The following is a 22,488-nucleotide window of genomic DNA, read 5'->3' as shown; positions in this document are numbered from 1 at the left end:
ACTGGCAGAGTTGTCTCAAGGCACATAACACAGAAATACTGTTAAAAGTCATAATGTCCCAAAACATAAATCACAAAGGCATCCTTCAGCTTATCTCATGATACTATAAATACAATAATGCAGGAATATCAATTATCTTACCATGTCATTTCTCCTGTGAGAATTTTCTTTGTCAGCTAAAAGGTTAAATGAAAATAAACAAGGGAAAGAAATCTAAAGTGTATTTAAAATGTATGAATGAGTGCAATAACATAAGATTCAAGCACCCCATGTAAAAGAAAAGGTTGAGTGGTTCTGAATCTGACTGTCTTTAATGATATCACATTTAATAAACTTCAAACAAATATTCCCCTCAGTGCTAGGTCACTACAGTTTCCCATCATTGTTAAAGGTCTGATGCATCTCTCTGTATCAGAGTCCAACTAGTAGAGCTGTATTTTAAGTCCCTAACATCTGAAAAACCTGTAATAAAACATACTGTATTTGGTCATGAGTTATTGCAGAGCCTTGATGAGCAGCAACTTGTAATACTGTACATGTTAAATTATTTATCAAATAATATTGCACTGATTCCTCTCAAGAATATCAAAGGCACTTTGGACCTGTTAACTAGTAATATGAATATCATGGATAAGGCACTTAATTTAAAATGGACACATTGTCATTAGTCAGTCGTTTAGTCCTTCTACTTTGTAGAATGACACACTGTAAGATCCACCAGACATTGGTTCTTTGAGCAGCAAAGATACCTTGATAATAAAGCAGTCTGATAGTGGTTGTTGCACATTATTCCCTCATAGGACGGCCATTCAGTCAATGCCACACCCGGTAGCCAACTAAGATGGGAATACTGTATATACTTTAGAAGGGTAGCTCAATACAGAGATGACAGACGCTCCCACCAGCAGCCATCTGGAGAAGTTTGCCTCGGCCAGGGCTGCAGTGAGGCAACGAGCTAGAGACCTCTCTCATCCTCATGATCATTGGACCTGACTTCCCAGACAGGTGTCTGTGGTCTCAGGGAGGTGGTGGGGTGAGGGTGGGAGTGGCAAGGGGAAGGGGAGAAGTCACGTTTTGGTTTTGGATCAACACATTACAGAAGGTCACTTCATTGGAAAAACACACTTCTGTTTTCTGGGTTTACTTCTATATATAAATCATGAGGTGGCTAAATGTGAATATGAAGTTGTTTTGTTTCAGTCATCTGTATGAGTCCACCAGCATCAGCTCTGTATCAAAACCATACCCACATCACAACATTTAAATGTGGAGAATTGGGTAATATATGGTTGAGATGTTGCTCAATGAGATTACAACCTAAATTCACTCTCTCTCAGAAACTTTGTTGAATGTGTTATCACTATGCTTTCAACCATCTAGAAGCACAACCAAATTCCAATGGAAAAACTATGTCTGGTTTTTGGTTGAGTGGGCACCTACAGTGCTTTCAGAAAGTATTCACACCCCTTGACTATTTCCACATTTTCTTGTGTTACGAAGTGGGATTAAAATTGATTAATAGGTGGCTAATATATTTTCATTATATAATTTTCAACCCCGTGAGTCAATACATGTTTGAATAACCTTTGGCAGCGATTACAGCTGTGAGTCTTTCTGGGTAAGTCTGTAAGGTTGTTGCAAACCTGGAGTGTACAATATTTGCCCATTATTCTTAAAACAATTCTTCAAGCTCTGTCAAGTTGGTTGTTGATCATTGCTGGACAGCCATTTAAGTGTTGCCATAGATTTTCAAGACGATTTAGGTCAAAACTAACTAGGCCACTCAGGAACATTTAATGTTGTCTTGGTAAGTAACTCCAGTGTATATTTGGCCTTGCGTTTTAGGTTATTGTCCTGCTGAAAGGTAGATTTGTCTCCCAGTGTCTGTTGGAAAGCAGACTGAACCAGGTTTTCCTCTAGGACTTTGCCTGTGCTTAGCTCTATTTTTTATTTTTTTTATCCTAAAAAACTCTGAAGTCCTTGCCGATGAAAGCATACCCATAACATGATGCGGGCACCACCATGCTTGAAAATATGAGGAGTGGTACTCAGTGATGTACTGTGTTAGATTTTCCCAAACATAATGCTTTGTATTGAGGACAGAAAAATGTATTTCCTTGACACATTTTTTGCAGTATTACTTTAGTGCTTTATTGCTAACAGGATGCCTGTGTTTGAATACGTGTATTCTGTACAGCAGGGATCATCAACTACATTCAGCTGCAGGACAATGTTTCTTGAGCGCATGGTCAGGGGGCCTGAACATAATTACAAATCATTTGGAAACTGCAAATTGGCCGTAAGAAGCCCAAACGGATATATTTGACTAAAACATAATAAATTCAAACCTTGCTTCCATTTGTATACGATCACATCTCTCTATTATGTGTGTGAAAACTTTCAAACAGATTTCGAAAATTAAAAGCTTATTTATTTTTTATTTACTTGTGGGGGGCAAATAAAATCAGCTGCGGGCCAAAACATTCATATTAAACACCATTATTGCACACAGTGATAGTCCATGCAACTTATGTGACTTGTTAAGCACATTTTTACTCCTGAAGTTATTTAGCCTTGCTAAATAAGTTGATTACTTATTGACTCAAGACATTTCAGCTTTTCATTTTTTATACATTTCTAAAAACATAATTCCACTTTGCCGTTATGGGGTATTGTGTGTACATCAGTGACACAAAATATAAATCATTTTAAATTCAAGCTGTAACAACAAAATGTGGAAAAAGTCAAGGGTGAATACTTTCTGAAGGCACTGTAAATGTGTATCACTGCACCGCAGACCATTTAATAGCACAACAAATGGGAATACAATGTCAGATATTTTGTTTATTTATACAACTTAATGTGTTATCCCTGTTCTTCTTCTAATAGCACAACCAAATTACATGGATTGCAGTTGAGAATATATTACATTAAAAGTACATGGTGCAAGTGATCAATGCCGTTTATTATAGACATTTATTATAAAAATTGTGAAGATCTCCACAGACCTGTGATCTTGAACATGCACTCTTTAATTGATAAGACAATTATAGTTACATTAGCGTCAAAATGTGGCCATGGATGTGTTACCCATTTGAATAAATACTGTTACATTAGTCTGTAAGTTAGCCTTACCTTTAGGCTACTGTATTACAAAAGTAACATTGAATTGTGTTTGGTTGATAACACAACAAATAACCAGCATTTAACCAGGAGATTCATCTACTGCTTGAATAGTTTAATATGTCCCACTGACTTAGTCGGGCTTTAATTCCATTAATAATTGTTATGCTGTCTGAGGCACTGCATCGCAGTGCTAGAGGCTTCACTACAGACCTGGGTTCGATCCTAGACTGTATCACAACCGACCATGATTGGGAGTCCCATAGGGCGGCACATAATTGGCCCAGCGTCGTCCGGGTTAAGGGAGGGTTTGGCCGGGGGGGGCTTTACTTGGCTCATCTGGCTCTAGCGACTCCTTGTGGCGGGCCGGGCGCTTGCAGGCTGACCTCGGTCGTCAGTTGAACAGTGTTTCCTCCAACACATGGATGCGGCTGGCTTTCGGGTTAAGCGACCGGGTGTTATGAAGCGCTGTTTGGCGGGTCATGTTTCGGAGGACGCATGACTCGAACTTCGCCTCTTGAGTCCGTTGGGGAGTTGCAGCGATGAGACAAGATCGAATGAGAAAGAAATACCCCCCAAAAAGTACAAAAAATCTAATAGTAATTAAGATGTTGGATTCACTTCTCCAACTCGACCAAAAATCTAACTTAAAGAATAGGACAAAATCAAATCAAACTGTAAATGGAATTTAAATAAAGTTGGATTTAGTCCTATTCTTTAACTTAGATTTTTGGTTAAGATGGAGACATGAATCCAACATATACAGTACATTATTAACTTTTAGATTACATTTAAAATCAACCAACGCTTTAAACCCTATGCCTATATGTATCGTCTATTTTTAGTTGAATCCTGGGTTGAATTGAAACAATAGCTGTTGATGACTATACAGGCCTAAATAGCATCATTGATGGTATATGATTGATAAAGTATGGTTACGTTTCATTTGCTCTGTTAAACCTACCCCTTGGAATGACTTCCGATAGCAAAAGTGAATCTATTTAGCTCGTACATTTTTAGATTTTAGTCATTTAGCAGACGCTGTTATCCAGAGCGACTTACAGTTAGTGCGTTCATCTTAAGATAGCTAGGTGGGACAACCTCATATCACAGTCATAGTAAGTACATTTATCCTCAATGAAGTAGCTATCAGCAAATTCAGAGCTAGTAAGGGGGAACAAAGTAAATTGCGCGTGCTAGTTCACAAAATGCATTTTTTGGGGGGGGGGGGGGGGGGGTTGTTAGTGACATATCAAAGCTAAGCAGGGCTGGGCTGGGTTAAAACCCAGGATGGGAGACCAAAGGGATAGCTGTAGAATTCTCTGCCAAAGGGATAGCTGTGCTGCCCAGCTATATTTTTTTTCCTGATAGTGGATATAACATTGAAGATCAGACATTGTTTCAAAAGGTACAAATTCAACATATTTTATACAAGCTTTGTCTATGTTGAAAATTGGTTACAATGATGACAAAATCCTGTGGTTGAAATTTCACCCTCAAAACAACAGTTGATTACTTTTTGCAAATCCAATGAATTTTACACAGATTCCACGTCACAATACGTTGACAAATTACGTTGAAACAATGTTGATTCAACCAGTTTATGCCCAGTGGTTAACCTCTGAGTTGACAGAATTTCATTCAAGAGGCTTGATGGTCTCAGGCCAGTGACATCTCCAGACATCAGAAGCCTTTGAAAATCTTGATCTTGTGTTTGTCAGCCAGAAGCAGGGTAACGTTGTACTCATAGTCAGCATCATGCACCCCGGTGTGGCGGAATGCTCCTCCCTGGTGATTCTCTTCCCAGTAGTGGTGCCAGTTCCCGTACTGATCCGCTCCGAACCCGTACACACTCACCTAAATGATACAACACACCATTATACAGAGATACTCGTCCGCCCCGGATTTGGTGCCAGACTCTTCTATGTGACTTATATTCATGTACTTATATGCTTTGGCCTAATGCCATGTGCCACAGAACTGATGAGGTGGAATGTTGCTGTACTGATTGATGCATTGATAGGATGTTCTGGTACTCTGACACATACAGTTGACTTTGATAGGATGTTCTGGTACTCTGACAAATACAGTTGACTTTGATAGGATGTTCTGGTACTCTGACACATACAGTTGACTTTGATAGGATGTTCTGGTACTCTGACACATACAGTTGACTTTGTAGAGCTAATTTCTCCATTTGCAGATTATTTTCGTGAAACTTACAAAATATGCCTATTGATGATGCTTTAACTCTAGATGACAGTATGCAGTTACTAGAAACACATCCTTATACAGTTACTAGAAAAACATCCTTATACAGTTACTAGAAAAACGTCCTTATACAGTTACTAGAAAAACATCCTTATACAGTTACTAGAAAAACGTCCTTATACAGTTACTAGAAAAACGTCCTTATACAGTTACTAGAAAAACGTCCTTATACAGTTACTAGAAAAACGTCCTTATACAGTTACTAGAAAAACGTCCTTATGCAGTTACTAGAAAAACGTCCTTATACAGTTACTAGAAAAACGTCCTTATACAGTTACTAGAAAAACATCCTTATACAGTTACTAGAAAAACGTCCTTATACAGTTACTAGAAAAACGTCCTTATACAGTTACTAGAAAAACGTCCTTATACAGTTACTAGAAAAACGTCCTTATACAGTTACTAGAAAAACATCCTTATGCAGTTACTAGAAAAACGTCCTTATGCAGTTACTAGAAAAACGTCCTTATGCAGTTACTAGAAAAACGTCCTTATACAGTTACTAGAAAAACGTCCTTATACAGTTACTAGAAAAACGTCCTTATACAGTTACTAGAAAAACGTCCTTCTACAGTTACTAGAAAAACGTCCTTCTACAGTTACTAGAAAAACGTCCTTCTACAGTTACTAGAAAAACGTCCTTATACAGTTACTAGAAAAACGTCCTTATACAGTTACTAGAAAAACGTCCTTATACAGTTACTAGAAAAACGTCCTTATACAGTTACTAGAAAAACGTCCTTATACAGTTACTAGAAAAACGTCCTTATACAGTTACTAGAAAAACGTCCTTATACAGTTACTAGAAAAACGTCCTTATACAGTTACTAGAAAAACGTCCTTATACAGTTACTAGAAAAACATCCTTATACAGTTACTAGAAAAACGTCCTTATACAGTTACTAGAAAAACGTCCTTATACAGTTACTAGAAAAACGTCCTTATACAGTTACTAGAAAAACGTCCTTATACAGTTACTAGAAAAACGTCCTTATACAGTTACTAGAAAAACGTCCTTATACAGTTACTAGAAAAACGTCCTTATACAGTTACTAGAAAAACGTCCTTATACAGTTACTAGAAAAACGTCCTTATACAGTTACTAGAAAAACGTCCTTATACAGTTACTAGAAAAACGTCCTTATACAGTTACTAGAAAAACGTCCTTATGCAGTTACTAGAAAAACGTCCTTATGCAGTTACTAGAAAAACGTCCTTCTACAGTTACTAGAAAAACGTCCTTATACAGTTACTAGAAAAACGTCCTTATACAGTTACTAGAAAAACGTCCTTATACAGTTACTAGAAAAACGTCCTTATACAGTTACTAGAAAAACGTCCTTCTACAGTTACTAGAAAAACGTCCTTATACAGTTACTAGAAAAACGTCCTTATACAGTTACTAGAAAAACGTCCTTATACAGTTACTAGAAAAACGTCCTTATACAGTTACTAGAAAAACGTCCTTATACAGTTACTAGAAACACATCCTTATACAGTTACTAGAAAAACATCCTTATACAGTTACTAGAAAAACGTCCTTATACAGTTACTAGAAAAACGTCCTTATACAGTTACTAGAAAAACGTCCTTATACAGTTACTAGAAAAACGTCCTTATACAGTTACTAGAAAAACGTCCTTATACAGTTACTAGAAAAACGTCCTTATACAGTTACTAGAAAAACGTCCTTATACAGTTACTAGAAAAACGTCCTTATACAGTTACTAGAAAAACGTCCTTATACAGTTACTAGAAAAACGTCCTTATACAGTTACTAGAAAAACGTCCTTATACAGTTACTAGAAAAACGTCCTTATACAGTTACTAGAAAAACGTCCTTATACAGTTACTAGAAAAACGTCCTTATACAGTTACTAGAAAAACCTCCTTATACAGTTACTAGAAAAACGTCCTTATACAGTTACTAGAAAAACGTCCTTATACAGTTACTAGAAAAACGTCCTTATACAGTTACTAGAAAAACGTCCTTATGCAGTTACTAGAAAAACGTCCTTATACAGTTACTAGAAAAACGTCCTTATACAGTTACTAGAAAAACGTCCTTATACAGTTACTAGAAAAACGTCCTTATACAGTTACTAGAAAAACGTCCTTATACAGTTACTAGGATTTCTTTTTCTTCTCTTCTAAATGACTCGGTTGAGCTCTATGTAACAACTATAGGACATTGGGATGCCGTCTGCATCACTTGGGGCAACTGCGGAGATTGCTGTTTTTCTAGAGTCAACCTCTTTAAGGTTCTAGAGAACACCTTTTTTTCTAAGACTGTAGCACATGGCACGTGGTAATTGCTTGCATTTCACACCTCCCGTGTAGATGCAGATAATATGCATAACACTCGGCGCTCTGCCCCTCTTTCCCACTCAAAACGTTTGTTTGTAGAGCAGTGGCGGGTAGATAACACAGTGCTGCACAGCATGTGGCCATTTCACAGACGCAAAGGGTTACTTCATTTCCATCAGCGGTTTCATTTTTTGGACACTTGGGACACCTTTTCCGGCTTTAAACTCTGTAAAACCTCAGTGCAAATCCAACGCATGCTTTGCAGTCACAGAACACTCTCATAATTTACAGAACTTTGTCGGACAGACACAAAAGGAAGTGGGTGGGCTCACCTTATCACAGATATGAATGGAAAACAATAGGCTGAGGAAGCCAGTGGATGGATACCGGCCATGACTCTCCAGCCATGCGTCATAGACATATTTAAAGAAGGTCGGGCTGTATATCAACACCTGCAAAACATAACAACAGCTTTGACCTTGTGAGAAGTGAAAAGAATTTAAATCTTGAACGTTATCAATCAATGAACCAACCAACCAATCACTAGCTCTTCAAAATCCGCATTATATTGTCTCCAGGTAAACTAAAGCAGATCAACCCATAGGGCTTTGGTCAAAAGTAATACTCTACAATAGGGCGCCATTTCTGAAGCAGCCAAGGGTTCACTCACCCTGTTCCTGTTTGCCTTAATCCTGGACTGGACAGGAATGTACGTTCTGCAAGAAGCAAAAGAAGACATAATATGAGAAATATCAAAGTATTATCACAGATAAAAGGGGAAACCAAAGAATCTTTGGTACTGTCAGTTTAAACCACCATCGTTGATCAAATTCACCTTATTTCTGACAGAGGCGCCGCCATCTTTGTTTACTTTGTGGTGGCCATCCGGTTGGCTATCAGCATTGGCAAACATTAGCCATACTGACTATGAGCTCCTCACGACAAACTAGTAGCCTATACCGGTAATACGTTCAGTAAAAGGTTGTCACGTCTGGAAAAGAAACCCGATTTCAGGTTAGAAAATGTATGTAACAGTTCACAGTGTATTTGTGATACTGATACTGTTTAGGTTACTGTTTTGATACTTGTTTTTTTATGTTTGTGTTGGTATAGTAACAGTTTGCAAACAAAGTAATTGTCACATTATTTATGTTTTTACAGATGATCACAGTGACAGATACAGATGCAAACAGCAGAGGCTTGTTTCCCATCAAGGTCAAGGGTCATACGCTATTATGATGTGCTGGGTGTGAGGTCATATAATCAATATTGATTTGGGAATGATTTGATTTGTACTACAGGTATGCTATTCACCACCGGTAGGGTAGACTGTATGAAAAGAAAAGCTGCACAGTCTAGGTCAGATTAAATAAGTGCAATAGATATCAAAGTTTCGACAGCTATGCTGCCTTCATCAGGATTCAAGCTGTGCTGTGATATAACTAGAGCGCTAAGAATTCTTGACCATTTGACCCATAACATTATTAGGCTACAGTTCAACCCTGATCCTCAGGGCTGGACTGGGACCAGAAATCGGCCCTGGCATTTCTAACACAGTGGCCCATTTTTTTCTTTGAGATCCCCAAACCAGTCCATTTTTTCCCCTCGAGGCCCCCACACTGGCCCAGTTCTTACTTGAGGCCCCCGTTATTACAAAGATAATGATGATTTTGTGCAGAAACCCCAAGTTAGACAAGCCCACTGGGCAAAAAATGGGCCAGGCCACCCCTGCTGATACTCAAGGTGCCAGTAAAGATTCCTACAGGCAGCTAAGCACTTCCACAACCTCCTCATTCTCCTCCTCCCTTTCCTCTTCCTCCTAACATCCCACTCATCCTCAGCAGTCATTCGATCATTAACACAGGAACATCACCATAAGGATGTAACTGGCAAAAGCGTTCCAGCTGAAGCCATATTTATGACCCAGTTGAAGGAGAGTGTTACATATCCACACGCTAAGAATCCACATGCTTAGAAGCTTAACTTGTGGTAATAATGAGATGATTAATTGAGATGATTCAGGTGTAATAATTGTCTAACACAGAGCTTGAGAACATCGACCTTGTGACGCTGGAAGAGGTCTATATCAGTATGTGCCAACATGTGGATACTTGTGGTTATGACAAACAGCCCTGAAGGAGGCACCGGGTGCACTTTTACAAAGACTGTTTACACAGCATAAAGGATACCAGACCTCACGGGGATGAGAACGTTGTTTGCGGTTTCATCTTTCCATTCATTACAAACAATTCCACAGGCATTAACTACAGTTCGTATTGAAGGTTTGCTAAGGTGCACTTACTACACTTCCTTAGGTGAACTTGATGAACGTGTAGTGACTGTGTGGTGCGTGGTCATTGATCACTCACTGTTTGATGGAGCCTGTAGTCAAGGCACTGGTGATCCACTGCAAGTCCAGAGTCTTGAAGGGGATGAGCAGAAGACTGGTGGTGTTGTCCAGATCTATGGCACTCTCTGGGTACATGACGTGATGTGTGGTCCGGCTCCCAACATCCTCCTCATAGCCAGAGGTAGGAGCCATGTTCATTCTGCAGGAGCAGGGTTACGGTTAGAGTCAAAGTGGGTGGTACTGCATTATAAAAACTGGGTGGTTCGAGCCCTGAATGCTGATTGGCTGACAGCCGTGGTATATCGTACCGCATATCACGGGTATGACAAAACAACTATTTCTTATTGTTCTAATTACGTTGGTAACCAGTTTATAATAGCAATAATGCACCTCTGGGGTTTGTGGTATATGGCCAATATACCACGGCTGAGGGCTGTCCCTAAGAACAGCCCTCAGCCATGTACCCCGCCCCCCCTGTGCCTTACTGCTTAAATATAACATATGGATGACAATGCTTTCACGTACTAATCAACATATCTGCTTTGTTGAAGGTGGGATGCCTGGAGGTACAATACTGTAAATTGTATCTAAATAACATTTGTGTCATTTGGAACTTGAATGTGGTGATGAACCAGAGGCTTACTGTATATCCTCAACATCAGGCTCTGGGATTAACCGTCTTCATGACATTCCTGTAAATATCTACTGAATACCCACATCCTAGTAGTGCCATGGCATGTGACAGTTTGTGGAATTCCTGCTTCTCCACATCATCCAGTTCATATTTGTGTCCCAGTTACAGTGAGTGCATTGAGGGGAAAGCTATAGCTGTGATTCTGCCTGTTTAATTAATATAGTTAGTTCGTTCTTCCAAGGGGAGATCTTTGTGTGTGTGTGAGTTAAGTGAGTGTGGGGTGAGCAGTATAATCAATTTCAGCCAAGGACTTTCCTCCTAATTTACACACTGATAGTTGGTCTGGCTCCTCATTGAAAAACACAGCGCAGAAATCCAATCTAAAACTGGGCTTTTCACTCACAGGTGTGAGGTGCATAGCTATCACTACATCTGTTGGGCTCTAGGATCCAACCTAATGAAGTTACTTGCTGAGGCTTTACCCCATCATACACGGATCAGAAGTTGATTGATGATTAATCCACCGCTGATCCAACGCTGTCAGCGTCTTCTACTCCAGACAAGCTAATTATGTTTGAATAAAAGAACCCGGTACACCTTTGACACCTGTGATATAGCAGCTCTCATAGAACCTGAATAAATAGGCTTTTTTTTTAAAGTGTGAGGGGTTTTGCCAGTAAATATTTATCATTACATGAAAGGGGATGGGTACTATCATTTTACATTACCTTGGGCTATGCGCTTGGCAGTGGGTCAATGCTGTCAGCGTCTTATTATCCAGACAAGCTAATCATGTTTTAATAAAATATCCCGGTGCTTCCTTGACACCTGTGATATAGCAGCTCTCATAGAACCAGAATAAATAGGTTCTTAACAACAAAAAAGAGATGGATTTTGCTGGTAAATATTTATTTTCATTACATGGAACGGGATGGGTAGTATAATTTTGAAGCAGAGCACATACAACATGTTTTTCATTTGCAGTGTCGGGTCTGGCAATCGAGTGTTCATCTAAGTCACTGTAGTAGCAGCACATGGGGTCCATCCTAAATGGCACGGTATTACCTTTATAGGGCACTACTTTTGACCAGGGCCCACAGGGGATGCAGGGTGATATGAACTGTACATAATTCCTGTGCTTGTAAGCCTGTATTGCAGAGAAGGATTGTGTTAAAAGACAAGCAATACGTCTTGCGTCTCTTGTCCCAGTCTCTGCGTAATTAAATCAGCAAGCATGCTGCTCCACAGCATGGGATGTTGTAGAAGATAAGTGCAGTAATACAGCTTTACATTGAAGAAGATTTGTACAGAACTGCTGGTGAGTGGAGAAAAACCATACATTTACATTTGAGTTCATATCCAGAGTGACTTACAGGAGCAATTAGGGTTAAGTGCATTGCCCATCAACATATATTTCACCAAGTCACCGCAGAGATTCGTACCAGCAACCTTTCGGTTACTGGCCCAACTTTCTTAACCGCTAGGCTACCTGCCGCCCGGAGATGTACCAGAGAGCTCATCTCCTGTTTTTCCATGCTTCTGTGACAGCATGGCCAGCACCATTGAGGGCTATCTCCATTTTAAAGTAGTCAATGGGCACCGTCGAGCAGATACAGTGTGTTGCATTATGGGGATAAAACCTGCACCTACACGTCAACTGCATGAACTTTACAAAAACCCTGTAAGCAAAGGTAATGCAGTTTTTTATTAAGTCGCCTTCAAGTCGCTGTAGTTGCTTCTCACAAACTGTACCATGCAGCCATTACCTGCATTGTGGGATGCACTATTTGTCAACCAATCATTAGGCTGCTTTTGTTGACCCAAGCGAACATAGCCAAAGAAGTGACTGAAACAGGAACCAACGTTGCTGTGATTCTAAAGCTACAGGGGATAAAAATAAAAGTGATATTTGAGTCCTCTGTGTAGCCAAATTGTAGCCTACACATGTTATGTTTTCAGTTTGTGAGTCTGTGTGATATAGGGGTATAGAGGGCTTGCAGTTGACGTACGACACCGCCTGGCGGCCATGTTGGAAGACCACTGCATTACTTCTTCTTTCAACAACAGAGGAGTTTCTGCCCCAAACTGCATGATAACAGTGTCTAAAACTAGTTGATTCATCACCAAGGTCATTTTCTGTGGATATGTTCACAAATTCCCCACAATCATGAAACACCATTGATGACACCAATGAGAGAAACCTCGAGAACTGTCAGAAAAGCAAGTAAACCTTTTTGCCTGTCAAGACCTGAACCCAGACAGCTGTCAGTACAGGGTCTGCTATGATCATTTCATAACTGGTAAGTCAAGTCTGATCGATTTCGAGTTAAGTTTATCTGTTATGCTAAACAGGTGTTAACACTAAATTAGCTAGCTAGATTGTAGTCTAGCTATTAGCATATGTCGAGCAAATCTTTCACCATAAAATGGCACCTTTATAACAAATGACTGCATGCCTCGATCATCGCATTTGCAGACTAATGTAAGCCTACTATTCCTTATGTGATGAGCAGATTGGAAACGATCATTTTGGTTATTAATAAGCGCATACTGGCAGAGGTTTACAGGCTATATCAGAGAGATTTCTTTCCTTTGCACAGGAAAAATGTGGCCTTTGATAAACATTTGATGCAATTCTACTACACTTTATATGAAAGGAGACATTAGCAGAATATTTTTTAATACGATGGTAGCCTAGTCCTACTCTACTGACACTGACAACAGATCAATAAAAACGACCTTGTCTTGAATGCAAATTTAGAATATGACATTCATTTGACAAAAACTGGATCCCTTCTAGCCATGACCATGAAAAGGGGAGGCGCAAATTATACAATATGACATCCATATAGCCTGGGGGACAAAACTCCAGTGGTTATTATATATTCATGATAACTCATTGATAATTTGTTGAGAGCTTCATTCATAAGAGGGCAAATGTATTGATATTACAGCATAGGACAAAGGCCTCCAAAGGATAGGTCAACCTGCTGTGTTGACTATTGGTTGTTCCAGCCCAACAATAGATTTAATCTTTATATGACATTAAAACACCTGAATGAATTAAACAACCAAACAATGAATAGCCCTGATGGTATAAGTGACCTAAAGAAGTGCTATTCAAACATCAGGTGTGCTTTTCATTTGTTTATGTACTACTGTAGGTTCACCAGCTGACCTCTGTCAAGACACCCATGTCGACTGGATTCCCAATGTGAAGATGAGCAATGCTGCAGCAGCATCAGTTTCTACTTCTACTTAGTCATACGAGATGGTTGTCATATGCTGTGCTTTGGTCAATCAATGATTCTGTTGTGCAATTTGAGTAGAGAGCACCTTGCCGTCATGACAAAAGTGCCCCCTTAAACCATATGAATATATTAAACCCTAATTTGGAACGTGTAAAATACTACTGTTTATGATATTGTAAACATACTGAAGATAATATGCTATATTGTTGTCTGGGTGAAATTAAAAGTATTGTCATCTCTGCTTTGCCTAGCCCCATTGAATAAAAAGTATTTCTTATAGCCCAACTAGTATTCTTTCTTTTACAGTTTAAACACATTTAGCATAGACAACGTAATTGTTGTGGTAGGTTTAGGCAAACCATCTTCATTATCACAGTAGCCCGACTAAGTGACACTCAGACCTTCTGGGATAAATGTATCTGGCATTGAACTTGGTGGTAGTAGTTGTGTGTATGTTTGAAGAGAAGGACCCCCCATCATCTCCTGTTTCCAGACATTTCACCACCTAGATTACAAGGGTTGGATTTGCACTAAACAATTTCATGTCAGCACAAGGCATGTACAAAAGTCTAGTATAATGATTAGCCTCATACATTGTCTACTGTTATTGTTTTTAAATTGAGAACATAGAGCTTAACAATATGTAAACAATGTGTGAGTTAAGCTATTCTCTGCTTCAGATGCACATTGTCAAGGAGTCTTTTGCAAATGCCCATAAGGCTAATGCGATCATACTGTAGGCCAGTTTACAATTAAAACATGTTTAAACACCAAACTTCAAAGAATCAACACTATTGCATATCATTTCAAAGTGTACAAGTAAGCTAACTCATATGTAAGGGTTAGACATTTTTGTAACAAGTAGGCTATTATTACTAAAGCATAATTTCAGGTGAACAAAAGAAAGTCCATATCAGATTTGGCCAATCAGCACACTTGATTATTAACTAATTCATTTTGATACATTGAATCAGGTGTGTTAGTGCTGGGCTGGAACAGAAACCTGCACACCCAGCAGAGTTGGCCTGCTCCAGTTGTAATAGGTTTAAACATTGTGTGTGACTTTTAAACTGTATTTCTGTTCACAACATGTGCCAACATAGGTACACATATGGTATACAAGGATGTACCCTTATTCTCTTGGGACATTCACTGGGACCTCTTCATCTGCAGACAGGGTTTCACAGCTCTCTGTACCTGAGAACAGAAAACATTCTAAAGAAACAGGCTGCATTATTCTCAAATTAGACAGCCCTGAATATTATGTCACTATATCTCTCTGTCCTAAGTTTTTCCTCGCTATTGACTAGAACTGGAGAATATTTAAAAAAATGTCCTCCCGCAAATGGTACCTTCCCTATCTAGAGTAGCCTACTCTCCCTTCTCTGACAACTTGAATTGATAGCTAATCCTTTCACCCTCTTCCATGGCTGTTAGCTAGCTACAAATGTATTTAGTTAAAACGATAAATACATCAAGATAGCTAGCTAGCTATCTAATATGAAGTTAGCAAGCTGGTGATATTTAATTAACTTAGCTAGCTATACAGTTTGCTGTATAGCGAACATTACATTAGCAGCTAATTTGAGTCAGCCTGCACACTTAAGTTTCTGTAGCAAGCTAGCTAAAAACACAACCATTTTCAAAAAATATTTACTTACTTGAATAGGTTCTCACACTGCCGTTTTCTGGGTCCTTAGAAAAACGAAATAATGGGCAATCTTCCCGAAGTTTCCGATGGTAGCAAAATTCAGCCAGCCATGTGGACAATTGGAGAACTTACTGTCAACTGCGTTTATTTTCAGCAAACTTAACATGTGCAAATATTTGTATGAACATAACAAGATTCAACAACTGAGACATAAACTGAACAAGTTCCACAGACATGTGACTAACAGAAATTGAATAATGTGTCCCTGAACAAAAGGGGGGTCAAAATCAAAAGTAACAGTCAGTATCTGGTGTGGCCACTAGCTGCATTAAGTACTGCAGTGCATCTCCTCCTCATGGACTGGACCAGATTTGGCAGTTCTTGCTGTGAGATGTTACCGCATTCTTCCACCAAGGCACCACCAAGTTCCTGGACATTTCTGGAGGGAATGGCCCTAGCACTCACCCTCCGATCCAACAGGTCCCAGATATGCTCAATGGGATTGACATCCGAGCTATTCGCTGGCCATGGCAGAACACTGACATTCCTGTCTGGCAGGAAATCACGCACAGAACAAGCAGTATGGGTCGTGGCATTGTCATGCTGGAGGGTCATGTCAGGATGAGCCTGCAGGAAGGGTACACATGAGGGAGGAGGATGTCTTCCCTGTAATGCACAGCGTTGAGATTGCCTGCAATGACAACAAGCTCAGACCGATGATGCTGTGACACACCGCCCTAGACCATGATGGATCCTCCACCTCCAAATCGATCCTGCTCCAGAGTACAGGCCTCGGTGTAACGCTCATTCCTTTGACGATAAACACAAATCTGACCATCACCCCTGGTGAGACAAAACCGCGACTCGTCAGTGAGGAGCACTTTTTGCCAGTCCTATCTGGTCCAGCGGCGGTGGGTTTGTGCCCATAGGCGGCGTTGTTGTGATGGCTGGTGAGGACCTGCCTTACAACAGGCCTACAAGCCCTCAGTCTGGCCTCTCTCAACCTATTGCGGACAGTCTGAGCACTGATGGAGGGATTGTGCGTTCCTTGTGTAACTCGGGCAGTTGTTATTGCCATCCTGTACCTGTCCCGCAGGTGTGATGTTCGGATGTACCGATCCTGTGCAGGTGTTGTTACACGTGGTCTGCCACTGCGAGGACAATCAGCTGTCCGTCCTGTTTCCCTGTAGCGCTGTCTTAGGCGTCTCACAGTACGGACATTGCAATTTATTGCCCTGGCCACATCTGCAGTCCTTATGCCTCCTTGCAGCATGCCTAAGGCACGTTCATGCAGATGAGCAGGGAACCTGGGCATCTTTCTTTTGGTGTTTTTCAGTCAGTAGAAAGGCCTCTTTAGTGTCCTAAGTTTTCATAACTGTTACCTTAATTGCCTACCATCTGTTAGTGTCTTAACGACCGTTCCGCAGGTGCATGTTCATCAATTGTTTATGGTTCACTGAACAAGCATGGGAAACAGTGTTTAAACCCTTTTACAATGATCTGTAAAGTTATATAGATTCTTCCGAATTATCTTTGAAAGACAGGGTCCTGAAAGAGGGATGTTTCTTTTTTTTTGCTGAGATCACATACACACACACACAAAAGTATGTGGACACCCCTTGAAATTATTGAATTTGGCTATTTCAGCCACACTTGTTGCTGACAGGTGTATAAAATCGAGCACACAGCCATGGAATCTCCATAGACAAACATTGGCAGTAGAATGGCCCGTACTGAAGAGCTCAGTGACTTTCAGTGTGGCACCTTCAGAGGATGCCACCTTTCCAACAAGTCAGTTTGTCATATTTCTGCCCTGCTGGAGTTTCCCCGGTCAATTCTAAGTACTGCTATTGTGAAGTGGAAACGTCTAGGAGCAACAACTGCTCAGCCGCGAAGTGGTAGGCCAAACAAGCTCACAGAACGAGACCGCCTAGTGCTGAAGCACGTAACTCCTCGGTTGTAACACTCACTACAGAGTTCCAAACTGCCTCGAAGCAACATCAGCACAAGAATTGTTCGTCGGGAGCTTCATGAAATGGGTTTCCATGGCTGAGCAGCCACACACAAGCCTAAGATCACCATGCACAATGCCAAGCGTCGGTTGGAATGGTGTAAAGCTCGCTGCCATTGGACTCTGGAGCAGTGGAAACTCATTCTCTGGAGTGATGAATCACCCTTTGACGGATGCCAGGCGAACGCTACCTGCCCCCAATGGATAGTGCCAACCTTAAAGTTTGGTGGAGGAGGAATAATGGTCTGGGGCTGTTTTTCATGGTTCGGGCTAGGCCCCTTAGTTCCAGTGAAGGAAAATCCTAACGCTACAGCATACAATGACATTCTAGACAAACTTTGTGGTAACAGTTTGGGGAAGGTCCTTTCCTGTTTCAGCATGACAATGCCCCCGTGCACACAGCGAGGTCTATATAGAAATGCTTTGTTGAGATCGGTGTGGAAGAACTTGACTGGCCTCCACAGAGCCCTGACCTCAACCCCATCGAACAACTTTGGGATGAATTGGAACGCCGATTGCAAGCCAGACCTAAATCGCCCAACATCAGTGCCCAACCTCACTAATGTTCTTGTGGCTGAATGGAAGCAAGTCCCCGCAGCAATGTTCCAACATTTAGTGGAAAGCCTTCCCAGAAGAGTGGAGGCTGTTATAGCAGCAAAGGAGGGGACCAACTCCATATTAATAGCCATGATTTTGGAATAAGGAGGAGCAGGTGTACACATACCTTTGGTCATGTAGTATATGTTGACACTGCCAAATTTATCTGAGCCTTGCTGTTGGAAAATCACCAGTGTTCAACTTTCGGCTGTCGCAGATGCACCTCCCCCGGTTTCACTCTCCGACCTTCGTCTACAGTCGGCTTCATTAGCCTTACTGCTCTAACCCTAACCCTAACCCTATTTCTTCTTTTCAGAGTGTATTGGCAGGTCCCTCTAAGATTCTGTAATTCTGCGATCGCATATAATGTGAGGGCTTGCAAATTTGACCAATCACTGCACTATTTCAGCATAAAACAGTCAAATCATCTTAGGTATCGCATTAAACTGACCCATCAACGTCGTACAAAAAGAGGGCTTGCAATTTAAACCAATCACTGCACATTTTCCGCATAATATGGTTAAATCAAGCCACACAATCAAACTTTTTCCCTCATCAGCGCATTTTCGCAACAAATTGGCCAAAATCATTGCATATTGCCATGTAAAAATCAAGCATTTTAGCCCTCAAATATAAAAAAAAATCCCAGCAAAATCCTGGAGGGACTAATTGGCACTAACCTATATCAAGTCCCACCCAGTTGACTACTACAAAATAGCGAAAGCCCTAAATCGCATGACACATCATGCTAAAACAGGTTTTGAGGCCTGAAGTGGTTTTGAGGTCAAAGTGGCTTTGACTTCTATGAGACAAACTGACATGGGAACAACAGGTAGGGCAGCTGACAGGTGTGACATGATGGGAGGAACGGTCTATGCTAGGGTGAAATCATATTGACATCAAACCAAATGGGGCATCTACAATGATCAGATCACAGTATAATTAAACAGGTGAGATGCTATTCATAGCCTATACAAGCACCTCGATGGAACAAACTTGTGTTTGTTCCAATATAACCTTTCATGAGCTATTGTGATGATAATTGTAGGCTATAAACGCCTTCATAGAACAAAACCGTGTGTATCCTGGCTCAGGTGTAATCTTATCAAAGGTAGGGGTGGGAATCAAGAAACTGGACTACAATAATTACACTTGTAAATAACATCAAAGCCTAGATATTGGTCAGGCATGAATGCTATACAGAACAAAATCACTCTTATCTGGCTTTGCAGTTCCATTCCTAACATAATATTATATGTAACTCATAAACCAAAAACAAGTTTGATGAGTCACCTGATGATGACATCACTGGAGTCGATGAGGGCTCCGTAGCGGGAGCCCTTAAGGTTCCCAGAGTTCCCCACCACAGCACAGGTCCTACAGCGCTCAGGGCCCGCATCCATGTAAAGTTCAGCATCAGGGATGACCTGGAACAACTTCTCCACCACCTCGCTGAAGTTGGCCGGCTCTTGCTCTGCCTGCAACCACTGGAGAGAGAGGGAGACCTTCAAGCCTTTCAGCTCGGTCTTTAACCACTCGGGACAGAGCAGAGACAGTAGAGGTAGGGACACAGCAGAGGCAGGGAAGAGGTAGAGACACAGCAGAGATAGGCCAGCCAGTACATAATTATCTGAGAACCATATGTTTCTTAGAGCTTGGTGAGAGAATGATTGTCATATGGTTATTTTGCATACAACCTTCCCATAACGTTTCCTACAGGTTTCCTCATGGTTCTATTTAAAGTAGGTTTTCAAAACATTAGTAATGTTTAAAGAACATTCTAAGGATGTTATTTAAAAACATACTTTCAGTTCTCAGCATAAAAAAAACTCTTTATCTTGTTAAAGGGACACATTTGGATTTCGGCAATGAGGCCCTTTATCTACTTCCCCAGAGTCAGATGAACTTAAAGATACCATTTTATGTCTGCGTGCAGTTTGAAGTAAGTTGCTAAATAGCATTAGTGTAATTTCTATCTAGCGTTAACACAATGACTGGAAGTCGGCTAACATGCTAGCAGATACCCAAAGACTTCCAGTCATTGCGCTAATGCTAGTTAGTATTGGCTTTCAAAACAGTTATTTATCCCGGAAAAAGGGTGTAGTTTTGGGAGTAAATCCCGGTAAATCTCAGTAACCGGGTTACCACCATTCAACCCTAGCACACACCAAGACACTTTTTTTAACAGAGCCAGTAGATGGCCCAAGACAATTCTCATCAAGCCTCACCTCTTATGAAACAAGTTATGAGTAACAGGAGGTTACCTTCTAGTTAATATTCCATCTACTCTTACATCTAATTGGTCAAGGTGAATGTGACCTCATCTCCATAGAACCCTCTCAGGGCATGTGATCCTGTCACGTCTCAGGGCATGTGATCCTTCCACCTCCAACGTGTATCTCCTGATTTAATTTAATGGAGTCACGATGGTGGCAGCCACTGGTAATAGCCCCAGGATCAATTCTAATTTACAAGAAAGTGTTCCTAACTGACTTCTAAGAAGGGTGAATGGACTTTTGATGTTTGAATTAAAACGAACAACGCCGTACCATTTGACTGTTAGACGTTGTAACCGGGCTGTTCCTAAGTGATCGGCAGCTCATTCTTCATTGTACATGACCTTGCTTTAGAAAAACCAAGAATAAACTGACAAACTGTGATGCAGGGTTGAGGCAAGAATAATTTAGAGCTCAGTATACCATCGGCCTACGCTTTGAACTCAATATGGCCACGGATTAGGTTCAAAAATAGAATATCTCTTGTCTCTGAAATACTGAGAAACAGGGAGTGTAACGTTTTTATTTCTCCGTTTTTTGGATCTAGACTTCTCTAGCAGTGTTGAATGGTATTTATTAAGTAGTCATTCAGTTCTATCTGGTGGAATCTTAGAAATTAGCCACCTCAAAGTATAGCTGACTAGGAGATGGTATCGTTCATGGGCATTGGTACGTACAGTATCATTAATAACCTCGTCATGGACACAATGTTTTCTTCCTTGTCCTGATTATCATTAGGACGGTTAGCCTGATGTGACTGAACCAAACTCACCTGTGTGATTATTCACCTGTAAGTCTCAGAACCTGACATCACCTGTACGTGTCATCAGCCAGCAGACTGTTCCTCCAGGTCATCAGAGGGTGTACTAATCCAAACTCTCTAACCCTTGCTTCATGTCCACATCCCGGTTGAACCCTAACCTCAACCCTAGCTTCATGTCCACATTGGGGTTTAACCCTAACCTCAACCCTAGCTTCATGTCCACATCCCGGTTCAAGCCTAACCCTCAACCCTAACCCTTGCTTCATGTCTACATCCTGGTTTAACCCTAACCCTCAACCCTAAATCTGCTTCATGTCCACATCCCAGTTTAACCCTAACCTCAACCCTAGCTTCATGTCCACATCCTGGTTCAGCCCTAACCCTATCTTCATGTCCACATCCTGGTTCAAACTAACCCTAGCTTTATGTCCACATCCTGGTTCAAACTAACCCTAGCTTTATGTCCGCATCCTGGTTCAAACTAACCCTATCTTCATGTCCACATCCTGGTTCAAACTAACCCTAGCTTTATGTCTGCATCCTGGTTCAAACTAACCCTATCTTCATGTCCACATGCTGGTTCAAACTAACCCTATCTTCATGTCCACATCCTGGTTCAAACTAACCCTAGCTTTATGTCCACATCCTGGTTCAAACTAACCCTAGCTTTATGTCCACATCCTGGTTCAAACTAACCCTAGCTTTATGTCCACATCCTGGTTCAGCTCTAACCTTAGCATTCTTGTCCACATCCTGGTTCAGCCCCAACCCTAGCTTTATGTCCACATCCTGGTTCAGCCCTAACCCTAGCTTCATGTCCACATCCTGATTCAGCTCTAACCTTAGCATTCTTGTCCACATCCTGGTTCAGCCCCAACCCTAGCTTTATGTCCACATCCTGGTTCAGCCCTAACCCTAGCTTCATGTCCACATCCTGATTCAGCTCTAACCTTAGCTTCATGTCCACATCCTGGTTCAGCCCTAACCTTAGCTTCATGTCCACATCCTGGTTCAGCTCTAACCTTAGCTTCATGTCCACATCCTGGTTCAGCCCTAACCCTAGCTTCATGTCCACATCCTGATTCAAACTAACCCTAGCTTCATGTCCACATCCTGGTTCAGCCCTAACCCTAGCTTCATGTCCACATCCTGATTCAAACTAACCCTAGCTTCATGTCCACATCCTGATTCAAACTAACCCTAGCTTCATGTCCACATCCTGGTTCAGCCCTAACCCTAGCTTCATGTCCACAT

At 40.9% G+C, this 22,488-nt stretch overlaps 1 protein-coding gene across 1 annotated transcript in view; it reads right to left on the bottom strand.

Moving 5' to 3' along the window:
• Nucleotides 1–3,444: 3,444 nt before the first annotated feature.
• LOC120022419 (CMP-N-acetylneuraminate-beta-galactosamide-alpha-2,3-sialyltransferase 1-like) overlaps nucleotides 3,445–22,488 on the bottom strand; it is a 40,387-nt gene continuing 21,343 nt past the window's right edge. The window contains exons 4-8 of the mRNA XM_038966304.1: nucleotides 19,489–19,682; nucleotides 10,071–10,250; nucleotides 8,372–8,417; nucleotides 8,034–8,153; nucleotides 3,445–4,980 (exon numbers count right to left, since the gene is read on the bottom strand). Coding sequence (XP_038822232.1) covers nucleotides 4,807–4,980; nucleotides 8,034–8,153; nucleotides 8,372–8,417; nucleotides 10,071–10,250; nucleotides 19,489–19,682 — 714 coding nt within the window. The 3' untranslated portion in view covers nucleotides 3,445–4,806. The remainder of the gene's footprint in view (nucleotides 4,981–8,033; nucleotides 8,154–8,371; nucleotides 8,418–10,070; nucleotides 10,251–19,488; nucleotides 19,683–22,488) is intronic.

The sequence above is a fragment of the Salvelinus namaycush genome, chromosome 27 (assembly GCF_016432855.1).
Source record: "Salvelinus namaycush isolate Seneca chromosome 27, SaNama_1.0, whole genome shotgun sequence".
NCBI lineage: Eukaryota > Metazoa > Chordata > Actinopteri > Salmoniformes > Salmonidae > Salvelinus > Salvelinus namaycush.
Note: the sequence above shows the minus strand (reverse complement) of the source record. Positions and strands in the feature narration are given on the sequence as shown.